The sequence below is a fragment of the Catharus ustulatus genome, chromosome 13 (genome assembly GCF_009819885.2).
Source record: "Catharus ustulatus isolate bCatUst1 chromosome 13, bCatUst1.pri.v2, whole genome shotgun sequence".
NCBI lineage: Eukaryota > Metazoa > Chordata > Aves > Passeriformes > Turdidae > Catharus > Catharus ustulatus.
Window position 1 is genome coordinate 733,548 of NC_046233.1, and position 14,019 is coordinate 747,566.

The 14,019-nt window shown below is 50.7% G+C and overlaps 1 protein-coding gene across 1 annotated transcript in view; it reads right to left on the minus strand.

Annotated features, from left to right (window-relative positions):
- The window catches only part of GRM7 (glutamate metabotropic receptor 7), a 201,873-nt gene that overhangs the window by 14,126 nt on the left and 173,728 nt on the right, over nucleotides 1-14,019 (minus strand). Inside the window, exon 9 of the mRNA XM_033071604.2 lies at nucleotides 5,384-5,630. Coding sequence (XP_032927495.1) covers nucleotides 5,384-5,630 — 247 coding nt within the window. The remainder of the gene's footprint in view (nucleotides 1-5,383; nucleotides 5,631-14,019) is intronic.

Genomic DNA, 14,019 nt, shown 5'->3' on the forward strand with positions numbered 1-14,019 from the left:
GGAACCAGCCCTGGGCAGCCCCAGAGCCAGGGCAGGAGCTCAGGCACCTCAAACACTGCCCAAGGAGAGCAGGGCTGGCTGGGCTGGCTTCTCCTTCCTCCTGAACCAGCTCTGGGTGTTTGGCTGCAGGCTCAGAGCCCCCATCCCTCCTCAGCCCCAGAGGCACTCCCAGGCTCCTTGGCATCACCATCAGCCATCTGAGTGTTCCCCAGGAAGGTGGAAGGAGCAATTCCATCTAAATCTCAGTCTAAATTCAGTATGGGATGCAGGTTCAAAAATTTCTCTCCAGCCCAGCAGGGCCCTCACTGCCTCACACACCTCAGCTCCACCACAAACACCTTCCCAAGCAGTGAAATTCAACCAGAGACACACAGAGAGCACAACAAACATCCCAGGGTGGGAGGTGCTGTGCAGCAGCTCCTGCTGATGCCAGCCCAGCCGTGCCCAGCAGGGAAAGCCGTGCAGGGAGTGACAGCAGGCACATGCCAGATGGCAAACAGCAATGGTGACAGAGCTCTGAATGGACTGGAGGCTTGGCCTGAATAAATCCCATTCAGCAGGGAAGCCCTCCCAGCTCAGCTTGTGACACTTCTGCCTTTCCAGGGATCCCATGGAATGTGTGGCACAGCAGAGAGGAGCTCACTGCCCCGGGGGATTCTCCTCTCATGGCAATCCTGGCTCCTTTTGGACTCAATCCCCTCCCAAGGGCTCTGCACATTTCTGTTCTGAGCTGCAGCACACTGCCCCAGAGCTGTGTGCATGCCTCCCCAGGATGAGGATCCTGCTCCTCAGGGGGCTCACAAACCTTCACATCCCCATCCCCAGAGGGGTCTGGGCTGGAAGAGACCCCAAATTCCCCCCAGAGCCACCCTGCCATGGCAGGGACACCTCCACTGTCCCCAGTGTCCAACCTGGCCTTGGCATCCAGGGGCAGCCCCAGCTGCTCTGCTCTTTTAAAGGGCTGCTAACACTTGCAGGTCTTTTCTCTGTTTCTCTGTAAAACCACCCACATTTGTGGTTTGACTGGGGCCTGTGAGCAGGGCAGGCCATAAATCTGGGCTCAGCCCCCAAATTCCCAGTGTTTGAAGGCACAGGGGTCCCGTGCTGGTGCTCCCTGCCCTGGGGGAACACTCCTGGCTTTCCAGCAGAAACAGCAGCAGCAGCTGAGCAAGCACCAGCACAGCCCCTGAGACACAAAATCAAACTGGAACCCATTGTACAGAGAAAATCAAACTGGAACCCTCACTGTACAGAGAGAAAATCAAACTGGGAACCCACTGTACAGAGAAAATCAAACTGAGAACCCCAATTTACAGAGAGAAAATCAAACTGGGAACCCCAATGTACAGAGAGAAAATCAAACTGGGAACCCACTGTACAGAGAAAATCAAACTGAGAACCCCAATGTACAGAGAGAAAATCAAACTGGGAACCCCAATGTACAGAAAGAAAATCAAACTGGGAACCCCACTGTATAGAGAAAATCAAACTGGAACCCCAATGTACAAAGAGAAAATCAAACTGGGAACCCTCACTGTACAGAGAAAATCAAACTGGAACCCCAATGCACAGAGAGAAAATCAAACTGCAAACCCTCACTGTACAGACAAAACCAATCTGCAGCCCCCCTGTTCTTGCACAGAGAGCTGAGCCAGGCCAGCTCTGGTTCTTTTCCTCCCCAGGAATTTCCCCTGAGCCCCAGAGCCTTGCTTGGCTCCCAGAACCAAACCCTGCCCCACAGCCAGGGGCACCCAGGGGAGCAAAGCCAATTGCACCAAGAAATACTGAAAAAACATCCTTTGGTTTGCTTTTGAAAGGAGATACTTGAGATTTTTTAAAAAAATTGCTCTGAGAGTTGATGCATCCAGGGCAGTTTGTAATTCACATTTCCTATTTCCTGATTGGTAAAACTCTGGAAATTTCCCTGTTCACAGTATAAAATATTTTTAAAGTGAAATTGCTATAAAAACATCCAACTCATTTTTATATACGGACACCATACTCAAAATTTCACTGAAAATGAAGTTTGAGGAGTTTTGCTTGGATTTACGATTTTTTTTGTTTAAAGCTCACTAATACAATTTGCATTTTCCCCACCTAAATATGGAACTGGAAACAACTTTTATTCAACAGAATATTCAAACTTTGTACAAAGAAACTGAATTCAGAGTGAATTACTTTTATCCACACTGATGAATGCTGCCTGATCAGGGGGCTGATCAATAACCTAATCAATGCTATAGGACAGCAACTGAAGCAGTTCCACTGTCACTAATGCACCAAACAACTTTTAATTCCAGCAGAAGTTTATTCCATTTGATTTTCTAACACCTGTTATGAACACACAGACCTGGGCAATGAATGAGTAGTGCTGGTGCAGCTCAGACTGTGAACAGATGGAATTCCAGACAAATCATGAAAATGCTTTAAAAAATACACACCTCACAAAGGCTCAAAGAGAAGCAAAGTTTCCAAACCAGAAACTCAGACAGTGCACATTTCCTAACAACCACGTTCAGGAGCTTTAAAATCCCTCTGAGGGCAGATGTGGCACATCTGGGCAGAGCAGGGCCCTGCCCCTCGAGCCTCTGGGAAACCTGTCCTGGTCCTGGGCCAGGCCAGAAACATGGGGGCAGCTGAGCAGGATTTATTTCCACTAAAAATATTTATTTCCTTCCCAAAGAAACACCTGGCTGTCCCTTGGTGGGATGGGACAATAACAAACTTCGAGAAGTCTGAGGGCAGCAGAGGAGGCAGCCCAGGGGATGAGGCAGGAGGGGACCTGGGCTGGCTGTCCCCAGGCTGGGCTGTCCCCAGGCTGGGCTGTCCCTAGCTGGGCTGTCCCCAGCTGGGCTGTCCCCAGTTGAGCTGTCCCCAGGCTGGGCTGTCCCCAGGCTGGGCTGTCCCAGGAGCACTGCAGCACCACAGCTTGGGTGATTTCTCTTGGGTCCACTTTGGACATGAAATCCTTACATTTGGGGTTTTGTGGGGAGAAACTGATTGCAGTGATTAGTGAAGTGCACCAGCAGCACATTCCCCTGCCCTAGCCCAGCTGGATTCCAAATTCCCTTTTCCTCCCTTCCCTTCCTGACACTGGCCTTGGCAGAGGACCCTGAGTGCCACTGGGTGACAGCCCAGGGCAGGAATTCCTTTATTTCCTCCTGCACTCTGCAACACAGTCCTTAATTTGTGAGACCCATTTCCTCCCTGCCCCATGTCAGAACCCAGGGATGAATTTATTTTTTCCAGCTGGGATGTATTTTGTACCTGACCTGCATGGTCAGACACCAGAGAGAAATCCTGCAGGGGGGAGAGAAAGGGTCAGGGATCTGCTGCCTGCTCCAGGCAGGAATTCCAGCAGGATTAACACAGGAATTCCAGCAGCATCAATGGGACAGGAATTCATTAATGGGACAGGAATTCCAGCAGCATCAACGGGACAGGAATTCATTACTGGGACAGGAATTCCAGCAGCACTAACACAGGAATTCCAGCAGCATCAATGGGACAGGAATTCATTACTGGGACAGGAATTCCAGCAGCATCAATGGGACAGGAATTCATTACTGGGACAGGAATTCCAGCAGCATTAACACAGGAATTCCAGCAGCATCAATGGGACAGGAGTTCATTACTGGGACAGGAATTCCAGCAGCATCAATGGGACAGGAATTCATTACTGGGACAGGAATTCCAGCAGCACTAACACAGGAATTCCAGCAGCATCAATGGGACAGGAATTCATTAATGGGACAGGAATTCCAGCAGCACTAACACAGGAATTCCAGCAGCATCAATGGGACAGGAATTCATCACTGGGACAGGAATTCCAGCAGCTCTAACACAGGAATTCCAGCAGCATCAATGGGACAAGAATTCATTACTGGGACAGGAATTCCAGCAGCTCTAACACAGGAATTCCAGCAGCATCAATGGGTCAGGAATTCATTAATGGGACAGGAATTCCAGCAGCACTAACACAGGAATTCCAGCAGCATCAATGGGACAGGAATTCATTACTGGGACAGGAATTCCAGCAGCTCTAACACAGGAATTCCAGCAGCATCAATGGGACAGGAATTCATTACTGGGACAGGAATTCCAGCAGCTCTAACACAGGAATTCCAGCAGCATCAATGGGACAGGAATTCCAGCAGCATCAATGGGACAGGAATTCATTACTGGGACAAGTGGCAGGGATTGCAGCAGAGCAGGGGCAGGGAAAGGACATTTCTCCCCATTCACACCTGGTTTTGCACCAAATCTGCAGCCATGCCCAAGCTTTGCAGGGTGCTGAGCAGTTGTGCAGCTGCCTCCTTCCTCAGCTCCTTCCAGATTCAAATGCAAATCAAATCTGATGGCCTCAGTCTGTAATTTCGTGCTGTGCTATCCTCTGCTATGCACATTAAGGAAACTAGAAGTGTCTTTGCCATCTATTTTCCTTTTAAATCGGTGGCAAGATTTGCATTAAGACCAGATAAAATCCCTAAATGGGAATCTTCAGGGATTGTGAGACTTTTGCAAAGCAGCTTTGCAAGAGCCAGGATGGAGACTGGGGTTAGCAGAGTTACTGCATTTGGTGTTGCAGGACCTGTGCCCAGGGATGATCCCTCACACAAGGGAAAGCAAAGGGACACGAGTCTCTCACAGCTCCTGAACCCCTCCTGAGCTTTTTAACCCTGCCAAAAGGCACAGCTCAAACAGCGGAGCCAAAACCGGAGAATTTCAAACCCACCCGGAGCCAAAAACTGTGGAAGGAGCAGAAACCCTGACAGGGCCTCCCTGGAAAATCATCCCTTAGATAAGAAATGGCTTACTTAGAATGACCAATACTAGAAATATTTCACCCTCTTTGCAGACCCTGCATTATCTCTTTGTGCTTTAACTGGTCCTTTTTTGGTCCCTTGGGTTATTGGTCACTTTTTACCTAAAACCCTTGGTAGCTGGTCAGTCCTACAATCCCCTATGCCAGTGGGTGGTTTCTAAGGCACCCTGACCCTACAAAAGCCCCCTCAGTACCCCATGTGTTTGGACTGCTGCTTGTGGAAGAAATGAGTGTCTGCAGACCCTGTGTGCAGTTCCTCTGCTGGCTAAAGGCACTGTGCAAGCTGAGCAGACAAACAGAGCTGATGGCCTCTAGGCATGGCTTACATCCCAGCACCTCGTGGCTGAAACCTGCCTGAAGCACCAGGAGCAGCTGCTCCTCACAGAACTTCTCATCCAGCCTTGTTGTGGCAGCCTGGGGCAACCCCCGAGCCCCAGCAGCCCCAAACCCAGAGAATTGCCAACGCCCCAGCGGAGAATCGCCGCGCGGGCAGAGCTGCGAGCGCGGGGATGGAGCGGAGCAAGCGGCACAGGGCAGGCAGGGCTGGGCTCTACTCACTGCTGGGGTCCAGGTTCTCGCACAGCTCCGTCTTGGCCTCGCCGTTGGGGCGGTCGCTGGGCTTGTGGGACAGGCGCGAGGACATGGTGGCCGCCGTCACCACCGCCTTGAAGCTGCGCTTGCGCTTCTGCACGTTGAGCTCGGGGTGGAAGATGATGATGTAAACCTTGGGCATGTAGAGCATCCCCAGCGCCACCGACGCGCTCAGGTTCATGGAGATGGTGAGCGTGGTGGTCTGGATGTAGAGCTGTGGGGGGAGATTGGGGTTACACACAGGAACAGCCAGTGTAAGGTGGTTGTAAGCCAGTGTGTGTGTTACACACAGCACTGCACACAGAAATACACAGTGTAAAGTGATTGTAAACCAGGCTGTGTGTTACACACAGCACTGCACACCGGAACAGCCAGTGTAAAGTGATTGTAAACCAGTGTGTGTGTTACACACAGCACTGCACACAGAAATACACAGTGTAAAGTGATTGTAAACCAGTGTGTGTGTTACACACAGCACTGCACACACAAATACCCAGTGTAAGGTGGTTGTAAACCAGTGTGTGTGTCACACACAGCACTGCACACAGGAACAGCCAGTGTAAAGTGATTGTAAACCAGTGTGTGTGTTACACACAGCACTGCACACTGAAATACACAGTGTAAAGTGATTGTAAACCAGGCTGTGTGCTACACACAGCACTGCACACAGGAACAGCCAGTGTAAAGAGATTGTAAACCAATGTGTGTGTTACACACAGCACTGCACACAGAAATGTCCAGTGTAAAGTGATTGTAAACCAGGCTGTGTGCTACACACAGCACTGCACACAGGAACAGCCAGTGTAAAGTGATTGTAAACCAGTGTGTGTGCTACACACAGCACTGCACACAGGAACAGCCAGTGTAAGGTGATTGTAAACCAGTGTGTGTGTTACACACAGCACTGCACACACAAACACCCATTTAGAATGTAAAGTCATTTTTAACCAGTCTGCATGTTACATTCATGGCCAGGGGCTGCAGCACTGCACACACTGATACCCAGTGAGAAGAGATTTTTAACCAGTCTGCATGTGTGACACACAGCACTGCACACACAAACACAAATACCCAGTATAAAGTGATTTGTAACCAATTTGCAGGTGTTGCACACCCAGCACTGCACACACAAATACCCAGTGAAAAGAGATTTTTAACCAGTCTGCATGTGTCACACACAGCACTGCACACACACACAGAAATACCCAGTGTAAAGAGATTTTTAACCAGTTTGCAGGTGTTGCACACCCAGCACTGCACAGACAAGTACCCAGTATAAAGTCATTTTTAACCAGTCTGCAGGTGTTGCACACCCAGCACTGCACACACACACAAATACCCAGTATAAAGAGATTTTTCACCAGTCTGCATGTGTCACACTGCACAGACAAGTACTCAGTAGAAAGTAATTTTTAACCAGTTTTGCACACCCAGCACTGCACACAAACACAAATACCCAGTATAAAGAGATTTTTAACCAGTTTGCAGGTGTTGCACACACAGCACTGCACACATAAATACCCAGTATAAAGTCATTTTTAAGCAGCCTGCATGTGTCACACACCGTGGGCCCGGCCAGCCTGCAGCACTTCACATCCACACCCATTTTACACCGATTTTTAACCAGTTTGCAATGAAGATGTGTGAGCTGAGACCTTTGCAGTGCAGCCACGGTGGTGTCCCACACAAATCCCCTGCCTGATCACCCCAGTGCCAGAGACTTGACACAATTCCCACAGCAAGTCATGGCACAGCTTTGGCTCACTTATTCAGAGTGCAGGCAGATTAAAAAAAAATTAGAAAATAATTCTGATATAAATTAGGGTTTACCTGAGCTGTAAGTTATAGGAGAGAAGCTCTACTAGCACAGGTTAGTAGGAATTTCTGACCTTTAAAAACACTGAGGAAAGTGGGATTTTCTTGTTTGCCATACTTGAATTCTCTGCAATAACTTTGCAGAGGGCACACAGCGATTCCTGTGCTTGTTATTGTGGAAAAATATTTTCAAGTCAGAGAACAGGTACTGAGATGAGTATTCAAAGAAACCAGAGGGATTTAAAATGTACTCTGCAAATATACAGGGGTAGAAAAGTCTTTTTTACCCCCTCCTTTTTTAAACTGCCTTTTCAGAGGACACAGGTGGCAAACCAGAACAATTCTCACGACTTCAGAGGATTCAACACAATTAAAAGGCACAGAGATAACACAACACAGGTGTGGGGAGCTGAGGGGGCAGCAGCAGCCCTAGGGAGCCTCCTCAGAAATTCAATCTACAGGAAATCCAGAGAGATGGGAAAGCATCACTCACTCAGGGTGTTTGCTCAGAACAGTTTCCTCTTCTCCTCCCATTCAGTCTGAACTTGTGATGGGAAAGCTCTGGGAGCAGCACAAACGTCCCCAGAGCTGCCCTGGCTGTCCCTGCAGGTGGCACAGACACCTGCCACCTATTTAATGTTTGTATTTTTATAATACACAATTTTATAATTATGTAATTTTAAATTATATTAAGATTTCATTTAACATTTTAATAAATGTTATAATTACTTTTATAGTAATTTCATTTTTATTTATCCAACTAGGGGCATTGTGTAGCAGTGCCCAAGACCCTCCCCAGGCCCAGCAGCAGCTCCAGGGGTGCCCAGTGGGGAACTGGTGTGACTGGAGCTGCCTCACCCTGGGCACCTTTGGATCCAGCTCCTTCCCTGCTGCCCAGGCTGTGCCCAGCACAGCAGCAGCAGCTCAGGAATTCACTTTTGATTTTTCCTGCTGCAAAGGGGTTGAAGGTGAGATGATTATTTAATCAAAGGGGTCTTTGGCAGCACCTCAGCAGAGTTCCCACCTTACAAATACTGATGGGAGATAAAAGACAAGGGAGAAAAGAGCATTTGTAGAACAAGGAGGGATGAGTGACACACAAAGCTTCTCATGACAAATGGGAGCAGCCTAAAGATAAGGGAAACTAATAGATATGCTTATTATGCAGAGCCTCAGTTTTATGTGTTTTATCTCTGCTTTGTGGCTTTACCAGCCAGACATAAAAATGCAGTTTACGTGAAACTATTTCATTTCTTATTTCACTTCTTCTGATAAATTCTGGGGAAGCATTTTAGATGAATGCAAATGGCAGACTTAGAGTACAAAGGATCAGATTTAACTGACAATGGCACTCTAATAACTCGTGCGTGCCTTTTACAGCTGGCTGCTGAACCTGGCAGCTCCCAAACCTGAGATTAAATTAAGAAATTAAGATGCAGATTTAGTGAGAGATGCTCGAACTTGACACGAGTGAGAGCTGGGACCGAGCCTGGAGAGGAGAAGCTCTGGGGTGACACAACTGTGGTGACACAACTGTGGTGACACAGTCTGGTGACACAACTGTGCCTGAAGGAGCTCTGAGAGCCTGGAGAGGAAGGAATTCCAAGGGATGGAGGGACAGAGCTCCGGGAATGGCTTCAAACTGCCAGAGGGCAGGGCTGGGTGGGATTTGGGGAAGGAATTCCTGGCTGGGAGGGTGGGCAGGGGCTGGGATGGAATTCCCAGAGCAGCTGGGGCTGCCCCTGGATCCCAAGGCCAGGCTGGACATTGGGGCTGGAGCAGCCTGGGACAGTGGGAGGGGTCCCTGCCATGGCAGGGGTGGCACTGGGTGGGACTTAGGGTCCTTGGATGGGATTTCAGGTCCCTGGATGGCATTTCAGGTCCCTGGATGGGATTTAGGGTCCCTGGATGGGATTTCAGGTCCATGGATGGGATTTCAGGTCCCTGGGTGGGACTTAGGGTCCCTGGGTGGGATTTCGGGTCCCTGGATGGGATTTCAGTTCCCTGGATAGGATTTAGGGTCCCTGGATGGGATTTAGGGTCCCTGGATGGGATTTCGGGTCCCTGGATGAGATTTCAGGTCCCTGGATGGGATTTCGGGTCCCTGAAGGGGATTTAGGGTCCCTGGATGGGATTTCGGGTCCCTGGATGGGATTTTGGGTCCCTGGGTGGGATTTAGGATCCCTGGATGGGATTTAGGATCCCTGGATGGGATTTCAGGTCCCTGGATGGGACTTAGGGTCCCTGGGTGGGATTTAGGGTCCCTGGAGGGGATTTAGGGTCCCTGGGTGGGATTTTGGGTCCCTCCCATCCCATCCTGTGACTGGCAGTGTTGCCAGAGGAAATCAAGGCTTTCCAAATCCAATCTGGTGTTGCTCTCCCAGGCCAACCCTGCAGGGTTTGAAGCCACATCTGCTGTGACAGAAGGACAATCTGGAGGGTCACCCTCACTCAAATCTCCTCTCTCTCAAGCAGACTCTGACTTTTGACAGATTTTAACTTCACACTCTGAGCTGCAAATGCAGCAACTTTGAAGCAGGCACTGGAGAAAACCCAGCCCCGAGGACATCATTCACATGCAAAGGCACCTAGATTTTATCACTGCTTTTACATAAGTGATTCCCATTTGAATTTTAGATTTTTATGTTTTCCACATTCTTGCTTTATTCATGCAAATCACAGAAATTGCCCTCAAAACCTTGAGAGAAAATTGGACTGGTCTGGAATACACACATCTAATAACGGGCAATTTTTATAGAACAAAATACATCAATGGCTGGTTTTGCATGAACTGTGATTTCTCTGGGAAGCAGACACTGATCTCTGCCAGCCCAGGAGAGACTTCCAGCTGCTGGGCCAGAAGAACTGAACTCACAGCTTAGAGAACAACTTCACTCAGAGCTGCAGAGCTTTGGAAAGTCCCTTCAGGAGTCAGAAATCCTTTTTGCAGACTAAAGCTTTGCCTTCAGTCTAATCAGGAGCAACTGCTCCTTTTTCTAATTCAGCTTTCTAATTATGCACTGAATTGTGTTCTGTTGCAATATGGAAATAAAGTGGTAACTTGAGATATTTTTGGACTCGTGTATTACAAGCCAATTTATCTCACTTTTATATGGGAATTAAAACAAATGTTCTTACAGATGAAGTAGAGGGTTTATAAATCTCCCAGAAGGCTTTTCCAGGTCATCTGAAGATTCTATCTCATTCTCTACATTATGTTGTGCAAATATAAGAATGAGAAACATTTTTTAATAAAAATTAAAATCAGCTTCCCCTGCGCTGTTTGCAGAAACGTGGGGAGAGGAAGGAGCTGAATGCAGATGTGGCCTGGGACAGCTGGGGGTGCAGGGCTGGTGAGGGCTCTGCTCCCCTCCTGCAGGAGCTCTGGGAACCCCAAACCAACCCACCTGCACACCCCTCACACCTCCCGGGAACAGCTACACCCAGCGTCCATCCATGCCAACAAAATGAGAATTCCTCAGACAGAAACACCTGGAAAACAACGGGCTGAGAGCAGGAGCGTGTGCCAGCCCCTGGCAGCAGCCCAGGGATGGGGAGAGCAGGGAGGGATGGGGAGAGAGGGATGGCGAGAGCAGGGAGGGATGGAGAGAGCAGGGAGGGATGGAGAGAGCAGGGAGGGATGGAGAGAACAGGGAGGGATGGGGAGAGCAGGGAGGGATGGGGAGGGCAGGGAGAGATGGAGAGAGCAGGGAGGGATGGGGAGAGCAGGGAGGGATGGGGAGAGCACGGAGGGATGGACAGAGCAGGGAGGGATGGGGAGAGCAGGGAGGGATGGGGAGAGCAGGGAGGGATGGAGAGAGCAGGGAGGGATGGGGAGAGCAGGGAGGGATGGGGAGAGCAGGGAGGGATGCAGGAGAGCAGGGAGGGATGCAGGAGAGCAGGGATGGAGAGAGCAGGGAGGGATGGAGAGAACAGGGAGAGATGCAGGAGAACAGGGAGGGATGGGGAGAGCAGGGAGGGATGGAGAGAGCAGGGAGGGATGGAGAGAGCACGGAGGGATGCAGGAGAGCAGGGAGGGATCATGGCCCAGCGTGTTCCCACAGCAGGAGGCTCAGCCAGCAAAAGGAAAACACATTCCCAGAGAGTCACACCTGCAGAGGCAGCCAGCACCGAGTGAGCAGCACTGAAAGGACAAATCCCCAATTCCCAGAGCCTGCACGGTGAAACTGCTGCTCCTGATGTCACCTTGTCAGAGCCACTGCTCATTCCCACGTCCCAAGAGCACCCAGCACATCGAGCCTTCCAGCTGCTGCTTCACAGCAAAACGTGTGGAGGGGAGTTGAAGTGAATGTCTGTGTTTTAAATATCTCAGTTATTCCAGCTAAGTATTTTATACAGCTTGTTCTCTTATATTAGGAACTTCCTTATGCAAAAAATTTGCATGCACCAAAAATAAACGTTTATGGGTTATATCTATAACTTGTGTGATAATTCACAACAGCAAATGCTGGAGCACTTGCTCTGAGGGTTCTGATGCAGATGCAGAAGAGGAGGAATTTTGTCCCTCTAGCCTGAGACAGAAACTCTAACAGCTTATCTGGGAGGAAATTAAATTAGCCAGATAATTGGACAGAGCAGCAATGGAAAAGCAAGTGCTGCTTTCAAACAGCGTCTGATGGCTGAGACAGGAACTGGAGCAGTCTCAGAGGCAACCCCACAGCTCATACAGAAAACATCCAGCAGATTGCTCCTCTGATGGCCATGGCCAAGGTGATGGGCATGGGATCCATGGCACACACAGGGGATGGACGTGGCACCCATGGCACACAGGGGATGGATGTGGCACACAGGACACACAGAGGATGGATGTGGCACCCATGGCACACAGGGGATGGATGTGGCACCCATGGCACACACAGGGGATGGATGTGGCACACAGGGCACACAGGGGATGGATGTGGCACCCATGGCACACACAGAGGATGGATGTGGCACCCATGGCACACACAGGGGATGGATGTGGCACACAGGACACACAGGGGATGGATGTGGCACCCATGGCACACAGGGGATGGATGTGGCACACAGGGGATGGATGTTGCACACAGGGATGGATGTGGCACACAGGAGGTGGATGTGGCACCCATGGCACACAGGGGATGGATGTGGCACACAGGGGATGGATGTGGCACACAGGGGATGGATGTGGCACCCATGGCACACAGGGGATGGATGTGGCACACAGGGGATGGATGTGGCACACAGGGGATGGATGTGGCACACAGGGCACACAGGGGATGGATGTGGCACACAGGGTGTGGATGTGGCACACAGGGGATGGATGTGGCACACACAGGGGGTGGATGTGGCACACAGGGGATGGATGTGGCACACAGGGGATGGATGTGGCACCCATGGCACACAGGGGATGGATGTGGCACACAGGGGATGGATGTGGCACACAGGGGATGGATGTGGCACCCATGGCACACAGGGGATGGATGTGGCACCCAAGGCACACAGGGGATGGATGTGGCACCCATGGCACACACAGGGGAGGGATGTGGCACCCATGGCACACAGGGGATGGATGTGGCACACAGGGGGTGGATGTGGCACACAGGGCACACAGGGGATGGATGTGGCACACAGGGGATGGATGTGGCACACAGGGCACACAGGGGATGGATGTGGCACACAGGGGATGGATGTGGCACCCATGGCACACACAGGGGATGGATGTGGCACACAGGACACACAGAGGATGGATGTGGCACCCATGGCACACAGAGGATGGATGTGGCACCCATGGCACACAGAGGATGGATGTGGCACCCATGGCACACACAGGGGATGGATGTGGCACCCATGGCACACAGGGGATGGATGTGGCACACAGGGGATGGATGTGGCACCCATGGCACACAGGGGATGGATGTGGCACCCATGGCACACAGGGGATGGATGTGGCACCCATGGCACACAGGGGATGGATGTGGCACCCATGGCACACAGGGGGTGGATGTGGCACCCAAGGCACACAAGGGATGGATGTGGCACACAGGGGATGGATGTGGCACCCATGGCACACACAGGGGATGGATGTGGCACACAGGGGATGGATGTGGCACACAGGGGATGGATGTGGCACACAGGGGATGGATGTGGCACACAGGGGATGGATGTGGCACACAGGGGATGGATGTGGCACACAGGGGATGGATGTGGCACACAGGGGGTGGATGTGGCACACAGGGGGTGGATGTGGCACCCATGGCACACAGGCGATGGGCAGGATTTGCAGTGGGTGAAGTCTCCCCACGAGGTCCCAGCCACTCCCCAGTGCAGGAGTGCCCTGAGACCCTCCTGGGCCACCCAGGGGGCTGGGGGTGATCAGAGACTGCAGCACAGCAGGGCCTGGCTGGATTTTGGGCACAGCCAGAGGGAAGAGCTCCAGAAATCCCACTGTCAGTCCCCAGACCTGACATCTCTTGCCTGGCATTGCTTTTTGTCATCATAGCTCTAAAATGAGTTACACGTCACCAGAAGAGGCAAACACAAAGTGCAGCAGGAGCAATGCACATCCTCAACTTCCATTATTAAAATAATGGCCTTTCCCTCTCTCACGGGCTGAGCACTTGGCTTTTTTGAGCTAGAAATAATTCTTCATCTGTCACTTCTTCCAGAAAACAAAAAAAAGGAAAGGCAAAAAAGAAAAAACCTTCATTGCATTGCTCCCCCTCGCCACTGTGCTGCTAAATTGACTGACACACAATCTTGGCATTTTCGGGTATTCAGAGCCAGACTCTGGCTGCTGCTGTAAATCA